Here is a 23331-nt window from a genome sequence, read left to right on the forward strand (position 1 = left end):
ACTGCCAACAATAGAAGAACATTTTTCAAACTGGTGTCATGAATACATCAATCTTTTGCCTTGCAAACATATTAAAAAACCTAACCAAAAAGTTTCTATGCCTCCTCTTTTAGGGAGATCACAAATGGCCTTGCAATACCAAAGTAACCAAATCCAAACATCCTTTCCTGTGCGGGTTGAATCCCTTCTAATATACAAGGCCTTTTAATGTGGCCCAACATGGATTCTTTTACTTGGCAAGGGTGGTGAGTACAAAGGTCAGAAAAATTATTTAGGTTTTTTTGTCAAGTTGTCCTCACCTGCTTCATTTCCTGTGGGGTGTACAGCATGGTCCGGATAATCATCACCCTGTCCAGGAGATCCAGGGGGATCCCGTGTGGGGAGACAATATCTTCTGTCCCTCTGAAAAGCCATAATAGTATAAAGATCAGGATATTGCACAATTATATTCATTACCCTCTTTCATCAGTTTTGCACAAGTGCCTCACTCATAGTACTCATTCAGAAGATAATGGAAATATAAATACTTTCATTGCTAGCAGGCAGAATCAGAACATACAGGCAGCAGATGGGTAAGTAGCGGGTACCAGACACACACAGTGCTCGATGACAATACAAGATGATTATGATGCCACAAGTACCTGATGATACAGTTTCCTCTGTTGGTAGCAAAAATTACAATGGGGGCGAGTGTTGACTCCAAGGCTCGGTGGAGGTAGGTGAAGCATTCAATATCCAGCATGTGCACCTCATCGATGAACAGGACACCAGGGACCAGCTCTGCAACACCCTGATCGATATACTTATTTACCACTTTGTTGATTTCTGCTCTAAGCTTGTCTAAAATAAAAAAAGAGGATCTTACAGTGTCATACCACATAAAAGACTACACCGTGTTTATAGCAGTTAAAACATGAAGAGTTGACTTTTAACTTAAAATAATCATTAAATTAGTTTTAGTTTGGTGCCATAAGAAGGAGCATGAATTGTTAGAATTACCTGTGATCTCGGTTTTCTTTGGTTTCATCAACTGACCCATCATGGAAAGAATATCTTGACCTCCCTGCAATGAGAAATATCACATATTGGTATTTGAACAAAAATCAATCATTGTGTTTTAGGTCACAACATATAGTGTATAAGCAAGTTCCTTTTCACCATGCATTGCAGAGCAAATTTTAAACCCATGCTATTAAGATGTCCTGCAGTGTGTCTGTGTGACCTGAACACAGGACATAAAACAAATTGTACCAATCTTGCTTTGGGCAGTGCAGATCAACATGCAAATGAACCCTTAAACCTTACATTTGCTTTCAAAATTCTTGTGCAGAATTACCAAAATCCATTGATTGGGGGATTTACAAACAGAAATCACAGAAAATTGCATTTGCCCAAGGCAAGACTTTTGTTCACTTGCAAAAAGAAAGCACTGAGCTTTTGATCAAATAATCAGAATTGTTCCACCTTTTGACAATCCTGATACACAACATATTTAGTTGCTAGTTTGTTAGCAAATTAGCATCCCATCACCTCTGAGCCAATTTAGCTCAACCTGACCACCCACTAAAGTTCACCATGCTGCTGGATCGGGTAGTGCCACTTTCTCAAATGCTGGAAAATTGCAAAAAAATCAGGCAATTATACAAATCAGGCAATTGTACAAACTTGTTACCAGTTGATAAAAACATTCCCTCCCTTATTGACCCACAAATTGTTGCCAGCACCCACCTGAGGCCTTGCATTGGCCACATCCAGGTCATGCAGCGTGACATCCTGAATCACTTCTTTCTTCTTATGGACGTCTCCCTTAGGGAGTGGGACATATTCCTCCGCTTCAAGGTCAAACTCCGTGGCATAGGTGTCACACCTGCCTTGCCTCTGTTTGGAGTGGAGAAAACAGTGTTAGAGGAAGAGAACAGGTGCGCTGTCATCATGTTTGCCAAATCCCCAACTGACAGGCTGCTGATAACATACAGAGGGAGCCGCACACCAATTACTGCCTTGCTGAAAGCTGGGAATAAAAGGCCTACGTGCTTCTGGACCTCTACGGTGAATGCCAACACAGCCAATTCATGTGCCCCCATACAAATCATAAACATAGCAGATTGGTGCAGCAATACTGTCAACAGTAAGACACATCAAACACCAAGGAATCAATTTTCAAAAGGTCCAACTTACTATCCTAAAGTTTAATTTTTAAAGGAAATGGGTGCAGCACTGTCCCATACTCAAACTGCTCTACTTCAGTGAATTGGGTGGACTGACAGTGGGAACATATGCCTATTTGGGTTCATGAGCAAAAAGTTTTATCTAGAATGCAGCTCAGCCTTCTCCACCAAATAGTTAGAAGTTACACTATGACTGTGTGCCCGTACAGCCCCTTGTCTCCACCAGGGGTGAATCTGACAAAAGTGGCAACAATTATGATTAGGGGACAAGAACCAAGCATTGACAGGCTGTAAGAGGAAGTTTCTAAACAGGGACCCTTATGGATCACAAAAAATTTTAAGGAGACATGCAAATTTTTGTTTATGTTGCTTATTACTTCCTCTAATAGGAGAAATAACTTATTTCACAGGATTGATGATGAAGAAATCAATTCTCCAATGTAATTTAGCTATTTATTCTTCCAGATTTTAGAATTTATCCTTTTTTCTGGAAAACATTTCACTTCAGGTAAACACTTCACTTGCCCAGAAGCATGGGAGCTCCTACTGCTGACCAATTCTTCTAAGAAAGATGCTTCCCTGCCAGTCTTGCTTTTTTTTACGCTTCAATACTTTCCGATTACCTGACACTGGGTCAGTGATACTCCTTAACCTTAAACAAGTCACGTTATTAGTTAACATGTAAGTTCAGTGTGGAAACAAAAGATCTGCAGCTATTTTCTATAGATACATCCATAATGCAGGCTATACACATATTGATAAGATGAAAACAACTTAAAGAAGCAAATGCAATGATGGGATACAAAACTACAAGTTTAAAAATTTTACCTTCACTGCTCCACTGTTTGCCTCAATGTAGATGACATCTCCAACTTCTACCCGCTCCTTCTGTAGACTTTCATAGATGCTGGGATCCAACTGTGTGGAAATAAAATATACATATATGAGATTTGTGTCAGTACATCCTATATGCCGATAAAACACAAGTATGTCTTTACACACTGTAAAAGTTAGGACATTTCTGCAAACAAAATTATTGCAAGTTTGGCATTAAACATCCAATGCAGTTTAGGTATTAATTTAGTTTCTAAAATATACTACCATATATTCCTCTCCTGCATAAAAGTTCTGGAAGCAAGATTTTGTACATGGGCCTCAGTATACACACACCTTCAGCTGTTTGGTTCCCTTGGCAGTTTTCAGACCTATAATAACATGGCTGATGGTCTTGCCATAACCTCCCATTGGATTCTCAGTCTCACAAGGAGTTAACTCCGTCACTTCACCTTCATATACTTCTTTGGTTTCTCTTATCCTCAACCCTATGGAAAAGAAGCAAAATAATTACAATTAAACATTTTGTGAAGATTTCCTGTAAAAAATGTGCAATGAAGGCATCTCTTTCATCTAACATGTGACCAGTGCATGCTGATGTACATATTAGGACACATCAAGGCATACTAGGATTCTAAATGTCTCTATGGCTTACCTAAATCCATGGTCACGAGACCCAATTCTATCAGATGGCCTGGGGGGTCCAACAATGACCCTCCAAGCAAAGAGGTCTGTGCAGTATCCAAAAGATTCCCGTAAAAGGAAGATGTGTTTTTAAGCTTTAAGGCCCTCCAGTATCACAAAGAAAATAATGGAACTCCTCAATGTTATTCTAAGGAGATTTGGAGGGGGATCTGGTGATGTTACTACTGTGTTGTCTATTGACTCAGCTTCTAGCAAAATGGTAGCATCCACAAAGAGATACAGATTGCAGAACAAGGTATGGAAGGTTAGTAACGGGAAAAGGTCAACGGGCTCAGAGACAACAGATAAACTGGGAGGTGTGAAGAGAAAGCATGCAGGAGAGAATACAGGGAGCAAAAGGGGAAAAGGGGAGAGATAGCGCAAGAACATACACACCCTGTATTAAATATTCCATTGTAAAGCAAAAATTTTACAAAAAAAAAAAAAAAAAAGAAATTTACACACACACACACACACACACACACTATTCAGCTTGCTTCTACTTGCTGTTCCTTTAAAAGAGCACTTAAAACCCATCTTTTCAAACTCACCTACCGGTCTTCTGTCTCAAACCCTCACTACTTCCAACCATTCCATACACCCCCTCCTATTGTGTGATACTTCCCCCACCTCTTAGATTGTAAGCTTTTTCTGAGCAGGGTCCTCTTCTCCTTCCGTGTCACTGTCTGTATCTGTCTGTCATTTGCAACCCCTATTTATTGTACAGCACTGTGTATTATGTTTGTGCTTTATAAATACTGTATAATAATAAATAATAATATACACACAAAACCAATAAAGGATTTCATAATGATCATGACTTGGTAATATTCTATATTCTAATATTCCAATACTATATTCTAATAGTATTTTCCTATTGGCCAAAAGGTGAATACCAAATATCTTGCCGATCATTATTTGCGTTCCCTATTATGCCTAAAATTGCCCCAAAAACCTGTGAATACAGCGTGCCAGCAGCAATTCCCCTTTTTTGCCACTTGATCAACAAGTCTAAAGAGACTGTGCCATCATCACTTGAACAGATCAGCTTAACAGCCATTGCAGCAATTAAACGTGTTACAGATTCTTCCAGCACTGAAGGCTCTCCCTAGAATGAGATGCTTAATTTACAAAAGGCTGGAAGAATCCTATTAGGATGTTTGCTGCTAATCCCAATCCATGTATTAAATTGAAAATTCCAGAAAAGAGTCCCCCCCCCCACCCCCCAGTCTTTCAGTAAATCCAATATTTGTTTAGAACCTTCCCGTGTGCTGACATTTAGAGAATGTACTGCGGCTCACAATAGCGGCGGCTGTTAGTGATGATTTAACTCTCGGGCTCTTATCTCGCCGAATGACAACAGGGATGACACAGGTTTCAACTGTTGGTTCAAATTTCCACCTGCTTGACAGGCAACTTCATCACACGAAGGAAATATTGCAGACGCCTTTCATTTCTGCTCCAGAGGTTTTTCTCTGCTTTGTACCCTCCCCACCTTGGCCCTGACTTGACAGAATTTAAAGGCTAAGATAATGTTGACTGCCCCTTTCTTTGGTAAAGAGAGAAAAAAAATCAATAAGGGGTCAAGCTTTATTTGACTCTGGGATTAAAGCAGGAGATTTGTCTCCTGCAGTTGTGCTCAGGGCTCAGAAAACGATCGCTTGTGATTTCAATAATAAAACCTGCTCACTGATCCTCTTCGATTGCTGTGTCCATGCAACAACTTTTTACAGCTCATTACCTGTAGCTTTTGGCTGCCACAACACCTCGTTGCCATGCTGTGTTACAGCAATCATAAAGCACTCCAGGTTTTTTGCGATTGAGAGAGATACTGTGCCTAAAAGGAATATCTTTAATTAGGATGCAATCAACCGGCATGGGCATAGTAAAGCCCGGCTGCTGCCTGTGTGCCAGAACCCGAAGCAAAGGTGTTTTTTAACCTTTAATCTGCAGCAAACACACATGCCTAACAGGCCTGATTTATTAAAGCTCTCCAAGACAGAGAACAGACAGAAGACAGGAGAACCGGGGTGATCCAGCAAACCTGGTGTGGATATTGCCCAGGATTGAAAACATTTGCTTACTAAGTATGGAATTTAGAGGGTTCAGTGAACCCTTCAGGAGATTTATTTGAGTAAATTCCTTTAAATATAATAAAGTGGATTAGAAAATAAACAACAAAGCAATTTGCCCGTACGTTCTGTCTCTGTAATTGGATCAAAGACGCAGAAAGTAATGAGGTGTCCCATTCCCCTACCTTCCTAACTAAACTATTCTGCCTAACAGAATCACAAAATGCAGTACAAATCTGACAAAATCTCCCTCTACTAAATAACATTTTGTTGTTCTTTTGTACTGAATAAAAAGTACAGCAACACAAAAGGCAAACTTAGGTTTTCACTACACCCCTTGGCCATCACTTACCAATAGCTCGTCGGAAATTCTCCATTAACACTTCTGTTTTCTTAATTTCTGTGGAATAGACTTCGCTTCCAACCATGGGACAAAATGGCACCTTGCTGCCCAATTCCTGTGCGATAGCAAGGGCTAGAGCAGTCTGAAAAGTAAAGCATTAAAAAAAAAAAAAAAAAAAGTTATGAGGAATAGTTTTTTCTACAGATGTTCTATGCAAAACTAAATAAAAAAGGTAACTGTACTTTTATAAACATTTCACTTATCCTGTGTGCCCACTTACCTTTCACAGATTTATACATAATCCCACTGCCACAGTCCTGCCTGCTTCTGTATATTACAGCTCAAAAACGTTCAATGGGGCTATAATGGGCAGGCACAGTGAGAAATGCTGGATGTATAAAGCCAGCAGTGGTGGACGTAGCCAACAGTGGGCCCCATTACAGAACTGAGTTAAGGCGCCCCTTATGTCTGACCCCGCAGCTAGCCCAACTGAACTCACTTCAGTTTCCCAACACAGAAAGCAACCTTGATTGTTAAAACAAGATGCAGAATCCCTGATGTGAGGTCCGTTATTATGGGATGGATTGTGTCTGTTTCCAGGGACAGCTTCCTTCACAATCATGAACAAAGGAAAGCTAAAATGCATCTTCACCTCTTTTCCTGACCTAAGCTAACCTTTGCCCACCCTAACCCCCAGACATATGCTTACCAAGGTCCACGGCTGAAGGTTACCATTTGTTTACATTCAGTGCTGCAGTAGATTGTCTCTGCTTGACTATGGCGCTATAATGTTGTGGTGGTGGATGTAAACAGGAGAACCACCAGCTGTTGCAACTTGGTATGAATACATCTATGACATACATGGTGGGTTAATTTAGGTCACAGAAGAGGACAAATTTGACAACTGCATTCCATTTTATCGTGCAATTATCCTTTAAAGACAACAAAACAACAATCCCTGGAGGGAAAGCGCATTTGAACAATGTGAAAAGCTTGAACAGCATATCATCAATCACAGCATTGCCCCTATGGTAATTTTATTCACATTAATGTTCTTTAATAAGCATGGATCAGTAAAAAGTCAACTATGAGCTCTGTAACGAAAGCATGCTTAATTGTTCTCAAACACAGAGCCGATTCAGAGGATGCAAGGGGAACATTTCACCACATAGGGGCATTGCCAGCACTTGTACTTGTGATGAACATTCTGACTTTCATGCTCAATATTTTCCACGGCTAAATAAGATGCAGGTGAAACGCCCATTACCTTGCCAGTTCCAGGAGGTCCAGCCAGCAGCACCGCTCTCCCAGCCATTTTCTTGCTTTTAATTAACTCCACTATGACACCACAAGCCTGCAATGTAAAGGAGGAAAAAGAATGCAGAGGTTTAAACCAATATGCAAGAAATGTGCGCTTCACCAAAAAAGGTTAAGGCGACTAAAAAATGTTTTACCAGTATTTTATTGAAGCAGGTAAAGATAACTAGAAAGGTGAAACATACATTTTGTGATGGCTTGCTGCCTTTAAGATGACCCTTTCACTTCCAAAAATCCCTCAAGGCCCTGCCTGCAGGTTAAAAGTTAATACCCACCTGCCTCACCATCTACCCCACCTCTTTTGCAGAATGCATGTTGCCTTAAATTCTTTCTTTTAAATTCTTAAAATCCGATTATAAAAATTGGTGATCTGGTAGATATTTATTGCAAGGGACAGGCAATATCTGTTCTGCAATAACTATTCTTACCTACCCGATTGCCATCCAGTTGTCAAAGCTTGGTGTAGCTTTTGTTGCCAGAGATATCTGTCAATCCCAGCTTCCCTTGCACATGCTGGGAACTGATAAATTCCCACATTCCCGTGAGGGAGTTATGTCATCCTGGCCCAGGCAATAAGGATGGCCCAGGATCAGAATGTGGAAGAGATGAAGGAAGCAGATGACAGAGACTGAACGGGGACAGGTGAGTACTGACTTGGTTTACTTCTGCATGAAATGAGTAGACCCAATTTCCCCTTACACTGACCTAAACTAACCCACACTCCATAGGTCAGAACTTACCAAGACCCAGATTGTTTATATCCCCAGCTGCTCTGCTTCTTGCACAGAACAGGTACACTTCTATTGGATGGCTCCAGACAAGAACAGCTGAGGCCCCCACGGAAATTAACAGGGGGTGTACGGTGCAAGTATGCAATGTAAATCTGTGGCCTTGGTGTCCGTAATTTGTAAGTAATAAACTGTGGAATGGGAGGGCAGATTAGTTTGAGTGGTGGGTACTTTGCCAATGTTTATATATCTACTGACATTTACATCCAACCCCAATATGAAAGTCAACTGGCTTTTTTGCTTAGCGCCGGTTGCCAGGATACCCATCAATCCCGCCTTAACCTGTGTGTGCCGGAAAACGAATTAACTCCCGCAACATTCCAGCCTGGCCAATCAAAATTGCAGAAGATGGCCAACAGGAAGAGGAGAAAGAAAATGATGGTGGCGCCCTGTGAGGAATTAGGGACAAATGAGTATTGTGGGGTTGAGTTCCCCTTTAAATCACCATTATAATGTTCATCTATATGGTACCATTCCTTCTCCTAAGCCTCAGATTTATAAATAAAATACAGGTCTTCTTTATATCTGCAGTCTTATTTATATATTGAGACTTTAATGCTTCTGGACTGTGCCTCCAGACATTTGAATTCTGCCTTGAATGGCCCCACGATACTTGCACAGTAATGAGGACGAAGCTCCAACTGTATACATGAAGAATCAATGGGACAGAGACTTGTGCAGCTTTGATCTTTCCCTAAATACAAAACCTCCAATCACCGGTTCACGGCAAGTTTTCTGCTGCCATCAGATAACCCCACAGCATGGCCCACATCGCCCAGACTTGTCAGAGGCCTTTCCAGATTGTGCACTGCTTCACTGACAGCCTTCCCACACAGAGCACATCAAATGAAAACCATGGACAGCTTGGCCAGTAAATAAAAATACATGTGAGAGGCAGCCAAAATAAATTTTGAGCATTTCAAGAGAGACTTAACCCATTCAGTGGGAGAAGCATTACAGAAGATGAGGGATTGCTGCACAGCTACCAGAAATGTGCTTGGGATGAATGGCAGAAGGTTTTCCCATAGAAATGAATAGCGATGTAAAGCAAAGTGTGGAAGAAAAGCCTGATCAGGCGACCCCTAAAGTGGTGTCTACCAGGGAGCTGCATATGGATCTCCAAGGAGTGGGGACAGAGGTGTGTAAAGCTGACCAGTGCACAACCCAGAATTTTTTTTTAGCTGGGTGGAAAGCCCTGATTTGTGACCCAACTCTTCAGTGACCACCCAAAAACAGCCGGGTGGTTGCTGAAAATTGCCGGGTGCTGCATCCAGCTAAAAGGGGCTGGGGAGAACACTGTTGACCATACATAATATATAATCTGCACCAGTGATTCTCAACCAGGGCTCCTGCGGTTGTTAGGGACTCCTTGAGCAATAAGGAATTTTTGCTTCTCAGGTCAGTTTAAGTGACACCAATGATCTTTTTGCCTGTCTGTAAGGGTGACATTCTTCCCACTGACCACTACACTAATGTACTGTGAGCTGTGGTTATAGTAAATATAGAAGGGCAGTGCTCAACCCAGGAATATTTTTGAGCCGGGTGGGAAGAAATTGTAGGCAGGTGGCAGCCCCTGTATTGTGACCCAACTCTTCAGGACCCACATAAAAACAGCCGGGTGTTTACTGAAAAGTGCCGGGTGGTGCGCCCAACTAAAAGGGGCTGGGGAGAACACTGAAGGGGTTCCCCAAGACCTGAACGGTATTTGAAGGGGTTACCCATATTAAAAGAAAAGCCAAGAAACTCTGACTTAGGTGCTAAACTTAACCATGTCCAATTGAGAAAAGTCTCCTTTACGTCCTGTTCTTGATATGGAACAGGAAGTGGGTGTAAATGTAAATCCCTGTTTCACAGCTGCCCCTAGAACAAAGCTTTTCACTGCAGATAACTCCTTCATTCATGTTCTAGAAACTGTACAATTGAATTTCGTATGGCATTCCTTTGTTCTGTATTTCAGTAGAAGTAGCTACCAGGAAAAATCATGAGGTTAATCACAGACCGCACCAAACCTGAAAGGAGATTTTGCCCTTACCTACATAAGAAACAAAAAAGTTTATATGTTTTGTCTTCCCTAGCCCCCTCCCTTCCCCATTTATTAACATGATAATTACATTTTAATTCAAATGTATTGTTAACATATCTTATTTTGGGCCGAGTGATGACACTACTTTTCGATGCATGGAAAGTAGGCGGATTATTCCTGGTGGGATGCACTAGCAAAGCACAGCTTACAAAAGATAAGAGCCAACCTCAGGGGCTGAGTTAACAGAAGTTATGGAAAAAATCAACAGTATTCTCCGCAGAAATTTTTTAAGCTGGGTGCGCTAGTGGCGGCCCCTGTATCGTGACCCAACTTTTTAGTAATCAGCCAAAAATATACGGGGGGTGAGCCCAGCTAAAAGGGGCTAGAAGTACACTGATCAAGCACTGATGTAATTACTAGGGGTATAAAGTTAAATTTGCCTGGAGGAGTCTGGAACAATGAGTGGCATTTGAATGCAAACTACCTTAGGTAACACCATCATGTGATGCAGAGTTTCCATTGTTAGGAGAGCTGAAAGACAATGAATGAGAGGGGCGTGGCCAGGGACAGCCAGGCTGGGAGGGGCTAGATAACAGACAACCTCCAGACAGGAAATGTGACGGGCTTTGACTGCTGCAGCTTCTAATGTACATTGTGAGAACCTCACAGTGTGCAGTGAAATCAGAGCAAGCAATTTTAGTCCAGAAGAGGAGCCGGTACAATGTGCAAGAACGAACGATTTCAGAAGATCCATGATCAGGCCGGTCATTATTGCAGAAGGGGTCAGGTGATGTCCGTTTTGCAATAACACAACTTACCTGCCTGATTGCTCCAGGTTCTGTGCATGCGCTGCCTCAGCTTTGGCTGCCAAGGAAACCCAGCAATCCCAGCTTCCTGTGAATGAATGCTTGCGCACGAGGTATGACATCCCAGCACGGCCAATCAAAATGGCCAAGGGTTGTTCGGAAGAGAAATAAGATGGCGGCTCCCTGTGCTGGAACGTAGACAGCTAAGCCATGCAGATTTAATTCTGCTATAAGACATGATATAATATGATTTATTTGAGGCATAAAGCACATTTTTAGCAGAATGGAAAGGTGTAAGCTCTTTGTCCTAGTGACAATCACACACCCATTTTTTTTAACATCTGAAATTTGCTTTTCATGAAATCCCATCTAACAGAGCAAATCACTGGTTCTACTGATATCCAACTACCTCTATTTGTGTGCAGTACTTCCTGGTATGGGGTAACATGTGACCTCCACTTCCTCCCAGGATGCATTGCTTTGGCAACCAATCCTCAGATCCAAAACACATCACATGTCGAGCTGAATAACCAGTTGTAAGCACACAATCAGTCACGGGGTTCCTGATTGGTGGTGAGGGAGCCCTGCGTGTACCATAGGTTAGATTTAAAGAGAACCGGTCACTTTGTTTTCATACCAAAAGAGAAACATTTCTTTAAAATGTTGTATTTGGTTAATTTCTTAGGGCTGATAATCTAAATTTAGACATATACAATCATCCCCCATTCACAATTATCATATAATATGTTGGAAACGGATAAAATATAAAAACAATAAAGATAACACAGGCCGAGCATGCTGCATATCTATGGCATAGAATAGGTGCCTGTATACAAACATACATACGGCCCTGGGTGAAAAAGCTGCCGACTCTGCTCACCTCTCGGGCGTTCTCCTGCCCCACCAGCCCGGCCGCCGCCTGCTTGGCCATGCCGCTCTCATCCAGGCCCAGTCCTTTAACATGGCTGTGTGCGGCGATACGCTGGGTCTTGGTGGTGCTCTTAACCTCCTCGATCTTCATGCTGCCGGTTTTTGATCCTCTCGGTGATGCTGGGCTCCCTCCGTTCTCCTCGTAGTCTCTATCCTCAAACCAGAGCGCGAATTCCGGGCTATCAGGCGCACAAGCACGCGGTTTCCAAGGCCCACCCCTCGCAACATCTGATTTGATGGCACTCGCTTGTTTCGATTGCCGATTGGACCAGCTTAGTGCCATTCCTCCCAGGTTACAGCCGCTTCCGCTTGTGTTGCTATGAGCCTCTTAAGGCCTTAGCAACGCGGCCTTGTGGCTATACAACGGTCTGTAAAGTACTGGAAGCCCCAGGTGGGGGCTCATGGGAGCCCGGCACAGGCTGACCTTTGCACTTTGTTAAAAAAGATAATAAAAATAAACATAAATTAATTTTGTGTTGTTACACAGAAACAAATGTTGTAAATATATCAATAATGCAAAAATAATATGCAAATCTACAATTTACATCATGTGACTTTTGTCTATGCTGCCATGGGGGCCAATACACACTTTTGGTGCATTAATACATACATTAAGGTGCATTGCCTTAAGACAGTCCACTCCCGTTTGTCAACGTAGACAAAAAAGCAAGCACACAAGCAAGCACAAGTCAAAGCACAATATGTTCAGAATGGTGCATTGCTGTGTGCTGTACAATCCATTGGAGCGCCTCAAAATGAACAGCACTACACATGGAGCAAGTGCATTCCTGTGCTTTGCAGAAAAGTTTAGTGCATTTTGCCACCTCAAATTGGGTCTGGATTACTAAACCCCTCCAAAATTAGAGAAGAAAGACTATCATGGGAGAATTTGGGGGATCCAGCAAACCTGGAGTGGATGTCTTAAAAATAATTTGCTATTAGGTGGCAAATATTTTCAATCCTGACCTAGATTCATTCCAGGTTTGCTAGATCACCCATGATGGTCTATTGTAGATTTTCTCAACCAGAATTCTTCCAGAGGTTGCTAGGGGTTCCTTGAGCAATGAGCAATTCCTTGTAAGAGTGAAATTCTTCCCAGTGGCAAGCAATGTAAGAGCCAATCTTTATTTCAAGGGTTCCTGCGTGGTAAAAAGGTTAGGAGAGGTCGATCTATCTTCCCCAGTCTTGGAGAACTTTAATAAATATGGCTCATTATGTTGAACCACCACAAGCATAATCAGACCCTCAGAGCGACTCAAACTACAGCACCCTTGGCAACAAAAACATAGAATACCACCTTGCAGATGCCCATGGTACCAGGCTCTGTAGTAATGAAAAAAAAAAAACATTCAGCTGGAAATCTCAAAAATACTGACACTTCCTGTATGTCAATTTCATGGTCCCCGCCGCATTATGGTGTACCTCCACCTCCACAAAAGACATGGTAGCATAGAGGTCAATAGGAGGAATCAGTGATCGCTGCAGGGGACCCCTGGACCTCAAAATTCCCACTCAACTACACTCATTGTTTAACGTCATGAGCAGGAAGGGTGCGTATGTATACTCCTCTGTTGCAGGCTTGTCCCACTTGCATGCAAGAGCCTCCTTATACGCAGAACATTTAACCACATTTTAGGAATTTTGATTTGTGGTGCCACTCATTTAATTTTTTTCCAATTTATTCCAAGGATTTGAATGTAATTTTTGTAAAGTTACAAAAGTGAATTTAATAAATTGGGTAATTGATTCATATTTCAAGCAGGTGCATGTAGCGATTGCTAGTGATTACTCCCTGGTCGCTGATGATCACTGAGGGTCATTAGTGAGGATCATGTAGGTGATGTGTGTGCCTAGGCTTAGGGTCCATGCACACACTAGATTCTCTTCACCCAAAACTATCATGTATCAATAATATATAATATAATATAATATAATATAATGATTATAATATATTATAACCTATATTTATGACCATTTAAGGCGAATATTTAAAGTATGTACAGGAGTCCCTGGGATTTTTTGTGATCCACCTTCTTGAATTACTAACAACTGTCCACTAATGACTGCTATTTAATAATACTATAGTATAACAGCTCAACATGACACCTTATGCTTGCTCCTTTTTTCTAGAACAGAACTACTACTTGACAGAGTCTGTACGTCCATCATAGCAAAACTGTCACCTGCTGCAAATGCTGTGCTTTTGAAAGTGCAGTTTGCAGCTGTGCATTGTGCTGCAGTGTGCTGGTAAGGTGCATTTGAGGTGCCATTATGAATTTATTGCAACCTGGCACACAAACATATTCAATCCGAATGTAAACATGTGCGTTGGCGCAACACACTACTTGGGTTTGTGCCCTTAGAGTGCCAATTGCAGGTGTGATATATAGACAGCCACTAGATGGCAAACCTTTATATAAAATATTATTATAAGGTTAATAAACACAAGTAATGTGAAAGTGGCAATAAAATCACTGGATTTACCAATGGGCACAGTAGGCACACTCCAAGGAAAATCCAGCTCCAGATTTATATGTTTTCAGAAATCAGGCTGTCATGTGTGTGAGGTCAGCTTTAAACAAGATTGTCATTGAAACTCTGCAGTATTCAACTTTTACAGCAGCATGTATGACTTCTGGCCTTACTAACTGGACTTACTGTTCCAGATGCTTGTCTTCATCTAATAGTCCCTGTTTCTTCCTCTGGCCCTTTCTGTCTTGGGGGTTCCCTGGTTATCTACCAGTCCTTTAACCCTCCATAGGCATCATTTCAAGTCTTGAGGAAACATGTGCTAGGACAGTGCAACTAGCTTAGCTGAGGCTTAATAAAGGCTAAAATAAGAGGTTGGGTTCCTGGGCGAAGAATTGGCACTTGACCAGGGGTCTTACATTAGACTTTGGGCAGTGGTAAACATAGCTAACAGTGGACCACTGTGCAAAACTGACATGGGGGCCCATGTTGGCTGGGGAGATCTGGGATCATCATGCAGTAGCACACTTTGCACCTCCCTATGTCTGCCCCTGGCTTTAGATATACTTTAATGTGGTTCAGTTATGTCATGGCAGCTTTTATGTCATTGGTTGTCAGTGTAAGGCATTCATCTTGAACTGATTAGGGGTCGCACAATAACAGCCCCACAAGTCTTGGAATACTGTAAACCAAGTCTATGTTTGCATGCGAATGACAAGGCTTATGGCAAATGGCCAGAATGGCGTGAGTGTAGTTCTACTCGAAAAGAACCAGTGGTGCTTGACCAAGATGCAACATGAACAGAATACACATAGGTCAGAAAAGGGGTTAAATAATAAAAAATGGATCTTCAGAGTTCTAATTTAACTATCCAGCATCTACTAAGCAGTCTTGGATCCTTTAAAAACTGTCCAGCATGTTAATTCACCCATCTGACCTTACTCAAACTCAGAGCAGCAAGTCAAATCCCATCTGAGAACAGGCTAAAGAATATAAGCCAATTAAATGCCAACCAAGCAAACCGATAAATAATTCAATCTAAATGTACAACTGAGGTAAACATATCAAAACAGTTTTATATTCCATTAGCAGGTTTTCCTACGTCTTTATAAAAATGTCTACTTTCCCCGTCATGTGATACCTAAGTGGGATTAGGAGCCTAGTTGTTTTTAAAGTTGGAATGGATGGATTTGCCCAGTGCGCTCAGTTTCCACTCAACAATTTAAATATTGTTGAAGCGTGATGGATTTAAACTGTCAAGAACGGTGTTTATTTTGGAGTGCGTCCTCGCGCATATAACTAGGAAAGTGCATGTGTGAGACCTGAACATTTAACCTCGGTTTTCCTGGCAATATCACTTCCTACTCCCTAAGTGTGATTATCCTATGATTGCTATAGGAATGAAAACAAAGCCTTGATGATAAAGGGAAATGTATTTCACAGGTCAGTTTTACATCTCTCTTGGGTAAGACTTTCATATGCTAAACATTTCCAATGTATTGGCGTCCTAGGATTGGATTTCTACAAAGGAAAGGTACAATCTATGGACATGAACCAAGGTCTTTCGTGATACTCCTGGGTAATAAATATTGTTTATTGAAGGGCAAACTATTTAACTTATATGTCTCTAATGCATTTTTACATAAGTTGCGTTTTAACCAGGAAGTGTAACTAAAGCCAAAATTTTTATTTTTAGTTTTGGATTGAGTAAGGAATGTTTAAAACCCGTCAATGTGTCTGCGTCCTGTTGGGGAGAATAACCTTCACTTCCTGTCCTGAGAACAAAATAGGAGGTGAGAGGAACTCAAATGACCTTTGGGAAAGTTGTCTACAGAACCATATTTCACTGGATTATGGCTTCCTTTTCCAGGTACATATGTAAATCTGTGGATTGTCTAATGACAATCATACTTTGAAATGTATGAAAATGGTGGGAGGTTAATTTGGGAATATTGGGCTTATAGTGATACTTTCTAAATTATTGACCGGTCTAAAGATTTGTACACACATCAGCTAAAAAAAATGACCAAGAGGAATGATTGCGTGAAATTCTGACACATGTATATCATTCCCCCAATGTTAATTATTAATTTGCCATGTTGGATTTTTATCTGTTCTCTATTCTACATAAAAAATGAATGACATAATGGTCATGTTGCAAAAAACAAATAAAATCCTGCAATTATTATTAGTTCTGTCATCCCTAAGTGTTTTTATAGTGCAGACATATTGCACAGAGCTGTACAGGTGATAGCCATGTCACCAACTGTCCCTCACATATCCTTAACATAGCCATATAGTATGAGTTATTAAAGCTCTCCGAGACTGGAGTAGATAATCTTGGGAGAATCTGGGTGATCCAGCAAACCTAGAATGGAGATTTGATTTGTTAACTAATTGCAAATTATTTTGAACAAATGTATTTAAATGTTTCTGGATTTTGCAAGTTCTCCCATGATAGTCTTTCTTCTCCAGTCTTTGAGAGCTTCAATAAATCAGGCCTGAGGTCAATTTTTGGGGTGGCCATTTAACCTTGAAATATATTTATATGAGAAGAAAGAATATCCTGGACCCCAGTGCTGCCAGTTTCCAAGCAGCTGTTTTGTAGCCCTAATTGCACAGGGTTTATCATACAGAAAGCTTCATTTTGATATTATGTTAGTGTAGGTTTGTTTTATTTCTGTAGTATATTATTGCATTGCAGCATTTTAATGCTTCAGTAAAGAAAATGGCTGACTGTAAAACATGAAAAATCGAATTGTGGGAGAGGGGGTTAGTGTTGCTGGCAGGAACTCCAGGTACAAAATGTTGCAGCAGATTCATGTAAGCATACCAAAAAATTGCTTAGGAAATCTGTATACTCTTGACATTTATTAACATTGAACATAATTTTAAATATAAACAGCAGACTAAATTTAGGTGCTCTTTATTTGTAAGTATAAATGGCAATGTGAAAAAGTTGAAACTTCTGACAATGTTTTATTGTTCTCAGTAACCCTCTGAACCTCCATTTATTTTACAGTAGTCATGGTGACAAATAAATCTACCCAATGGAGATACAGAAAAGTTAACTCAGAAAGTATTAATTCTTCTCCACTCTTGAAACAATAAACCCATTAGTATAGTTAGGTGTAAAATGAAATACTTAATAATTTGAACTGACTATAGGAAATGATTTTACTGTACATTAGGCCGAACCTTAGATTAGGCGGAACTTTTGTTTAGTGTTTGCTGTTCCTGACGGGAAGGGCAAGGACGTACAACGCGGAAGAGTTCTGGCAACACGCTGGAACGCACGGCTGCTGCTCATGGCTTCAGCAGAGGGGGAGACGCTGAACTTCAATGTCGGGGTGCTGGGCCACATCGACAGCGGCAAGACATCGCTGGCCAAGGCCCTGAGCACCATCTCCTCCACCGCCGCCTTCGATAAGAATCCACAGAGCCGGGAAAGAGGAATCACCCTGGACCTGGGCTTCTCCTCATTCACCGTGCCCATCCCCGAACACCTGAACAGCACCGGCTATAGCCGCCTCCAATTCACCCTGGTGGACTGCCCGGGCCATGCCTCCCTCATCAGGACCATCATAGGAGGTGAGTGGACCATGCTGCTGGAGGAAGTCCCAGCATGCACCTGGGGTAGGTGGCTGTTTACCTGTCACGACACCTGGGCCTGGTATTTTTGCACCTGTCATGGCACTCTGGGACTTGTAGTACCCCATGTGTCAGGGCACCGTTGTAATACAGGGTCTCCAGGACAGCAAATAATAGAGATAGCAGCAAAAGCACATTTTAGTTAAGGGTAGAACACCTGCCAGATGTTTATTACTGTCGGTGACAACTGTCATCTCCATTTCTGGTTGTGTTGTCACAAAAGTGCCAACTATTCCTGGCTTCATCCAAGATAAATGGAAGCTGCAGGCGCTCTTACTGATTCGATGTCAGAACGCAGTGGATGTTTATTGTATGGCCACAGCTCCCCAACTGCATTCCCATCTATTCCTTTTCAAGCTTTTTGTTTGTATCTGTGGTTCCTGGAAGCGACATGTTACTTCTGGTTCTGTAGTTGCTTTTCTTCCCCTGCACTGTAAATATAAGGACCTTACATGCAAACCCCATGCACAGAGCATCACCTGCAGTGCGGTTTGCTGGGTGCATAGCAGCATTAAAGCAACTAATCACAGTTTTAGATCAAAGGTCTAATAGAGATCTATAAATTCATGGTGTATCTAGTAGAGCCAGGAGCCATTTTTGTTTACGGATCATCTGGGGCCACTATCTATTTTCTTGACTGAGATCTCAGCCCAAGGTTATGTACACACCTTAGACTTTTGTTATTGGAATGACTGAAAGATGCATGTAGGAGCTTCGCACATACATCGCTGTTCTGTTCTATGGAGGGGGGGAGAATGAGCGAGCAGCACCCCGCTTCGCTCTCTCCATTCTTGGTCTGAAGGAAAATTTTGATCCCCGCAAACAAGACTTACGGTTCAATGAGTGGTTAAAACATCTTATAGACGATGTTGGTCCAAAAGGAAGAGAATAGTGACAGCCCAATAGTTTTTTGTTGAGGTAATTGCTTCTTAATTTAAATCGACCATCCGCGGCATGCTGCAAAGGGCTTTGAGGATTGAATGTTTTAAAGAAAGGTATCACTGGACTGCTCACCAGATGCCATGGCACCCTTTTCTACATACCTCAAATTTTCTAACATAGGGTGCCCACTATTGACCTGGTCAAGAAACGTTTCTGCTTGTGTCAGTACAGTACTGAATATGTCTGTGAATATTCTTTTGGTTAATGCTGTACTAATTGTGTTTGCACCTTCCTTTTAGGTTCCTATTATGGTTCTTAATGCTTCTGCAGACCCGTCGCAGGTTGTATCCGTATGGTATTCATTGGGCCTGATTTATTAAAGCTTTCCAAGTTCCAAGGAGAAAACCAGAGGATATGAACTATCTTCTAGAAGATAGACTATCATAGGAGAACCTGGGTGATCCAGCAACCCTGAAGTGGACTTCTTAAAAAACATTCGCTAATATTTGCTATTCTATTTCTCTTAGTTGGCAAATGTTTACAATCCTGGACCAGAGCTATTCCAAGTTTGCTGGATCACCAAGGTTCTTTCATGATAGTCTATTTTCTTCAGTTTTGGAGAGCTTTAATAAATCACGCCCAATATGTCTGTAGCCTGGTTTCTTCTTGTGTTATTATGGAATTTAATGAATCAGTCTGCTTACCCATTTCAGGTTGGGTTCATATGATACGAGAGTCTCTGTGGACAGGTTTTTGGTCATGTCATAAATGTACCGATTTGTGTTTCAGGTTTTGTCAATTGATTGTCTTTGTGGATAATTTAAGGTTTTGTCAATACGGAACAGATTGCCCCTCATTTAGCTCTCCTAATAAAGGCTGGAGAAGATGGGGTGAACCTGGGGGACCCAGCAAACCTGGAATGGATCTGGTCCAGGATTAAAAATATTTGCCAACTAATAGCAAATTATTTTTGCTAGAACACCTAGGTTCTCCTGTGATAGTCTATCTTCTCCATTCTTTGTGAGCTTTAATAAATCAGGCCCATTGCATTACATAATGCTCATTCATTTCTATGAAAAAAACATCCATCATTCACCCCAGGGACATTTCTGGGAGCAGTGCAGCAAACCCTTATCTTCTATAAAGCTTTCTCCCACTGAATGAGTTAAGTCTCATTGTGACTGTGGACTCGGTTCTGCTTGTATTAGTACTGCTTTTATGTTGTCTTTGTAGTCATGTGACTGGAGGTGTTTGTGTTATTTCTGTTTAAGCTACTCCTAATATTAGATCTATGATCTTGCTATTGTTAGTGTTTAACCCAGAATTTTTTTTAAGCTGGATGGGAAGAAATTGTAGGCGGGTGGCAGCCCCTGTATTGAAATGCAACTCTTTAGCCGCCCCTGTATTGAAATGCAACTCTGTAACCACAGCCATGTGGTTACTGAAAAGTGCTGGGTGTAGCGCCCAGCTAAAAGGTGCTGGGGAGAACACAGAGTTGCAGTATTGCAAATCTGGTTTCATATGCCACATGTGTGGGTCAAGGGAGGTTGTCACAAGGTATCTGGCCTGGGGGGTAAAAGTATGTCCAGCCTAATACTGGGGCATGTCAGGAATAAATTCCAAACTACCAAAAGATCCATTTTAAGGACCTGGTGCCAAATCTTATACGCCTGTAGAATTCTATGTATTTGTTTGAATATTTAGTAGCAGAAATATTACTAAAATGTCCGCTTACTTGTTGCAGTCCCACGTGATTCCTTTTTCCCACAGAAATAAAATACGCCCACATGACGAGACAATGGGCCATTCTCCAGAGCAGCCAGTCTCTCCTGAGTGGGTGCAGGTCACAGTGACACATCAATGGCTCCTTCTTGGTCTCTGGTTCTCTTCTTTGTTTTTTTTCTGCATGTGATCAAGTTTAATCAGTTTCAGCCATCTTATATTGCCATTATTTTTAGTTTGTTCTTTCTGCCAGTGTCTGTTTAAATAGTTTGGGGGCTGGATAGGCGGCGTGCAAAATCGCTGGGCTCTGGCCTGACTTCTAGATTGTATTGGAGGGCACAAGTGTATTGTTAGAGAATATGAATTTTGGGTTACTATTGTTTATAATAATGTGTTTTTTTGCATGCTTGCATTTTTATTACATTTTTTTTAATTGTACTTCATATACAGATGTGTAGACCAGGATTCCAACAGAAGAAGGTGTTTCTTGAGCAATGAGCGGTTTCGACCTCTCAGGTCACTTTAAGTGACACCAATGAACTTTTTGGCTATCTGTAAGGATGACATGCTTCTCAATGGCCAGCAATGTAGGAGGAATTCTTCTTGCTGGCCAACACAATAATATACTGTGATCTGTGGATATAGTAATTATAAGAAGAGTTCCATGAAGACCTGAAAGTTATTTCAAGGGTTGCCCCATGTTAAATAGGTTAATAGGCTGCTTTAGGGTGTTAGTTACCTTATTGGTTCCAAAAGTTCCTGTTTATAAATCCCCCCCAAAAATTGCGGAAGCTACAATGTATTTGCCTTCATTTACAGAATAGTCATGTGACTCTCTATTGCTTATTTGGGGTTCCTCTTTAACCCATGCTAATTACCTGGCATTTCCTGCAGGCCAACCAATAATTGCTGCTGATCTCTGTGGGAATCCATTGAACATTTATACCACTTCAGCTCTTTTATTTTTTTTTTTTTTCCCTGACAAGTCTCCAGTGATTTCAGCTCTGTAAATCCCGTAATGTCTCTGTAGCTGCTGCCTGCAAGAAATTAAGATTTAAATGGAATAAAGGACAACTGAATCAATGCCCTCCGTGATTTAATTTCTCATATCTCCTGCGCTGTGCAGAATCGCCGTCTGGCTATTCACCGGCAAGGCTACTTCTTGGCTGACGATCACAGGGGGCTCTTGATTAGAGCATATGTCTTGGGGTAACTTAATTTATCAGAGTTTTTGTTGTGCACAAGTCATGTTTGCCTGTAGGCCGGATGTCTGGGCTCTCCTGTCTCTCTCAGAAATTACTTTTTTCTTTTAAGATACAATGTTTGCTATAGCTGATCCTCTGTGGGTTTTTTTTTCATTTCTGATATCATTTAAGGAATATTACCATTTCCACAAATATGCTTGGCATCAATATGACATGTAAAATGAAAAAGGAGAAAGAACGGCTTTTTTATGGAAAATTCAATCGTTTACTGAGTAAATGTTTGGAACATTCTAAGTTTTACAGAGCTCAACTGAGCTAAAAATCATCATAAAGATACGGCATAACACAGATATGAGGTGTCAAAATTATACAATCATCTCAGAATATTTTCAAAGCATAGGGTTGTCTCTGAAGCCGACGTGTTTCCCCATATGGCTTCCTCAGGGGAGGGTAGAGACTAAGTTGAAGTTCTGAGAGATAGCGGTTAACTTCAGAGTCCTATTTGTGTGTATATTGGAGTGGAAGATGAATGTAAACAATTGGTTGAGATTGGTCAGTCTGATAAATGGTCCTGGAAAGTGGGTTCTTGTATTATTAATCTGGGTATTAGACCAGAGATGTTGGATATGCAGAGAATGGCAGAGTCTCAGTCTAAGCTGGAGGAAAGAGGTATCGATATGCACAAAACAAATGAGTTTGACCCTCATTTCATTTTCCACCAACCCCCAGCAAGACATAAAAAGGTTGGGGTCCAATACTAACCTTCTGTCTGCTGCGGTCCCCTGCGGTACTTTTTTTCTTCCCGGCATCCCTCAACCCAGAAGGTACAGGACAATATTTAAAACATAAAATAATTGTAACTGATTTTCCGAGTGTATACATACAGAATAAATATTGTCAGCCCTAGGTAGGTATAGAAAATAAAATAAATAGAAAGTAGAAGAAAGGCTTTAGAAGCAGTTAAAACATAACTTTTACTTATACCATTTAAAAGGGGATAAATCATAAGAATTAGTTGCATGAAGGCACTAGACAGAGTAACGCTACTGCGTTAAAAAATTATTATAAGAATAATATAATGTCAAAGTTATAATCAAGATGTAATGATTTTTTTTTCTACCTTTATATTTTTTGCATTTTAAATTCTATTGTAACTGACACCTTATTATGTTATGTTTATTGGTTTATGTTGTATGTCTCTACCTCCCCTGAGAAGCCTATTGGCGAAACGTTTCGGGAACGGAGATGACACCTGTTTTCGATTGCATATCCTGTTATGAATTTATATTTTAACGTAGTAGCATTACTCTGTGTAATGACTTTTTGCACCTAATTCTTATGAATTATCCCCTTTTACATTGTATAAGTAAACATAATGTCTCAACTGCCCTTCTTTTTTCTGTTTATTTTATTTAGGACATTATTTGGACAATTTGA

The 23331-nt window shown here is 41.0% G+C and overlaps 2 protein-coding genes across 2 annotated transcripts in view; one reads left to right on the plus strand and one right to left on the minus strand.

Annotated features, from left to right (window-relative positions):
• The window catches only part of RUVBL1 (RuvB like AAA ATPase 1), a 16172-nt gene extending 3996 nt beyond the window's left edge, over nt 1–12176 (minus strand). Inside the window, exons 1-9 of the mRNA XM_072420552.1 lie at nt 11916–12176; nt 7369–7455; nt 6111–6243; nt 3339–3490; nt 2997–3086; nt 1729–1878; nt 1000–1063; nt 642–840; nt 300–402 (exon numbers count right to left, since the gene is read on the minus strand). Of these exons, the coding sequence (XP_072276653.1) occupies nt 300–402; nt 642–840; nt 1000–1063; nt 1729–1878; nt 2997–3086; nt 3339–3490; nt 6111–6243; nt 7369–7455; nt 11916–12056 (1119 nt within the window). The 5' untranslated portion in view covers nt 12057–12176. The remainder of the gene's footprint in view (nt 1–299; nt 403–641; nt 841–999; nt 1064–1728; nt 1879–2996; nt 3087–3338; nt 3491–6110; nt 6244–7368; nt 7456–11915) is intronic.
• Nucleotides 12177–17688: 5512 nt separating this feature from the next.
• Nucleotides 17689–23331, plus strand: part of EEFSEC (eukaryotic elongation factor, selenocysteine-tRNA specific) — a 63927-nt gene continuing 58284 nt past the window's right edge. Inside the window, exon 1 of the mRNA XM_072421204.1 lies at nt 17689–18025. Within this exon, the coding sequence (XP_072277305.1) occupies nt 17743–18025 (283 nt within the window). The 5' untranslated portion in view covers nt 17689–17742. The remainder of the gene's footprint in view (nt 18026–23331) is intronic.

Source organism: Pyxicephalus adspersus, chromosome 8 (assembly GCF_032062135.1).
Source record: "Pyxicephalus adspersus chromosome 8, UCB_Pads_2.0, whole genome shotgun sequence".
NCBI lineage: Eukaryota > Metazoa > Chordata > Amphibia > Anura > Pyxicephalidae > Pyxicephalus > Pyxicephalus adspersus.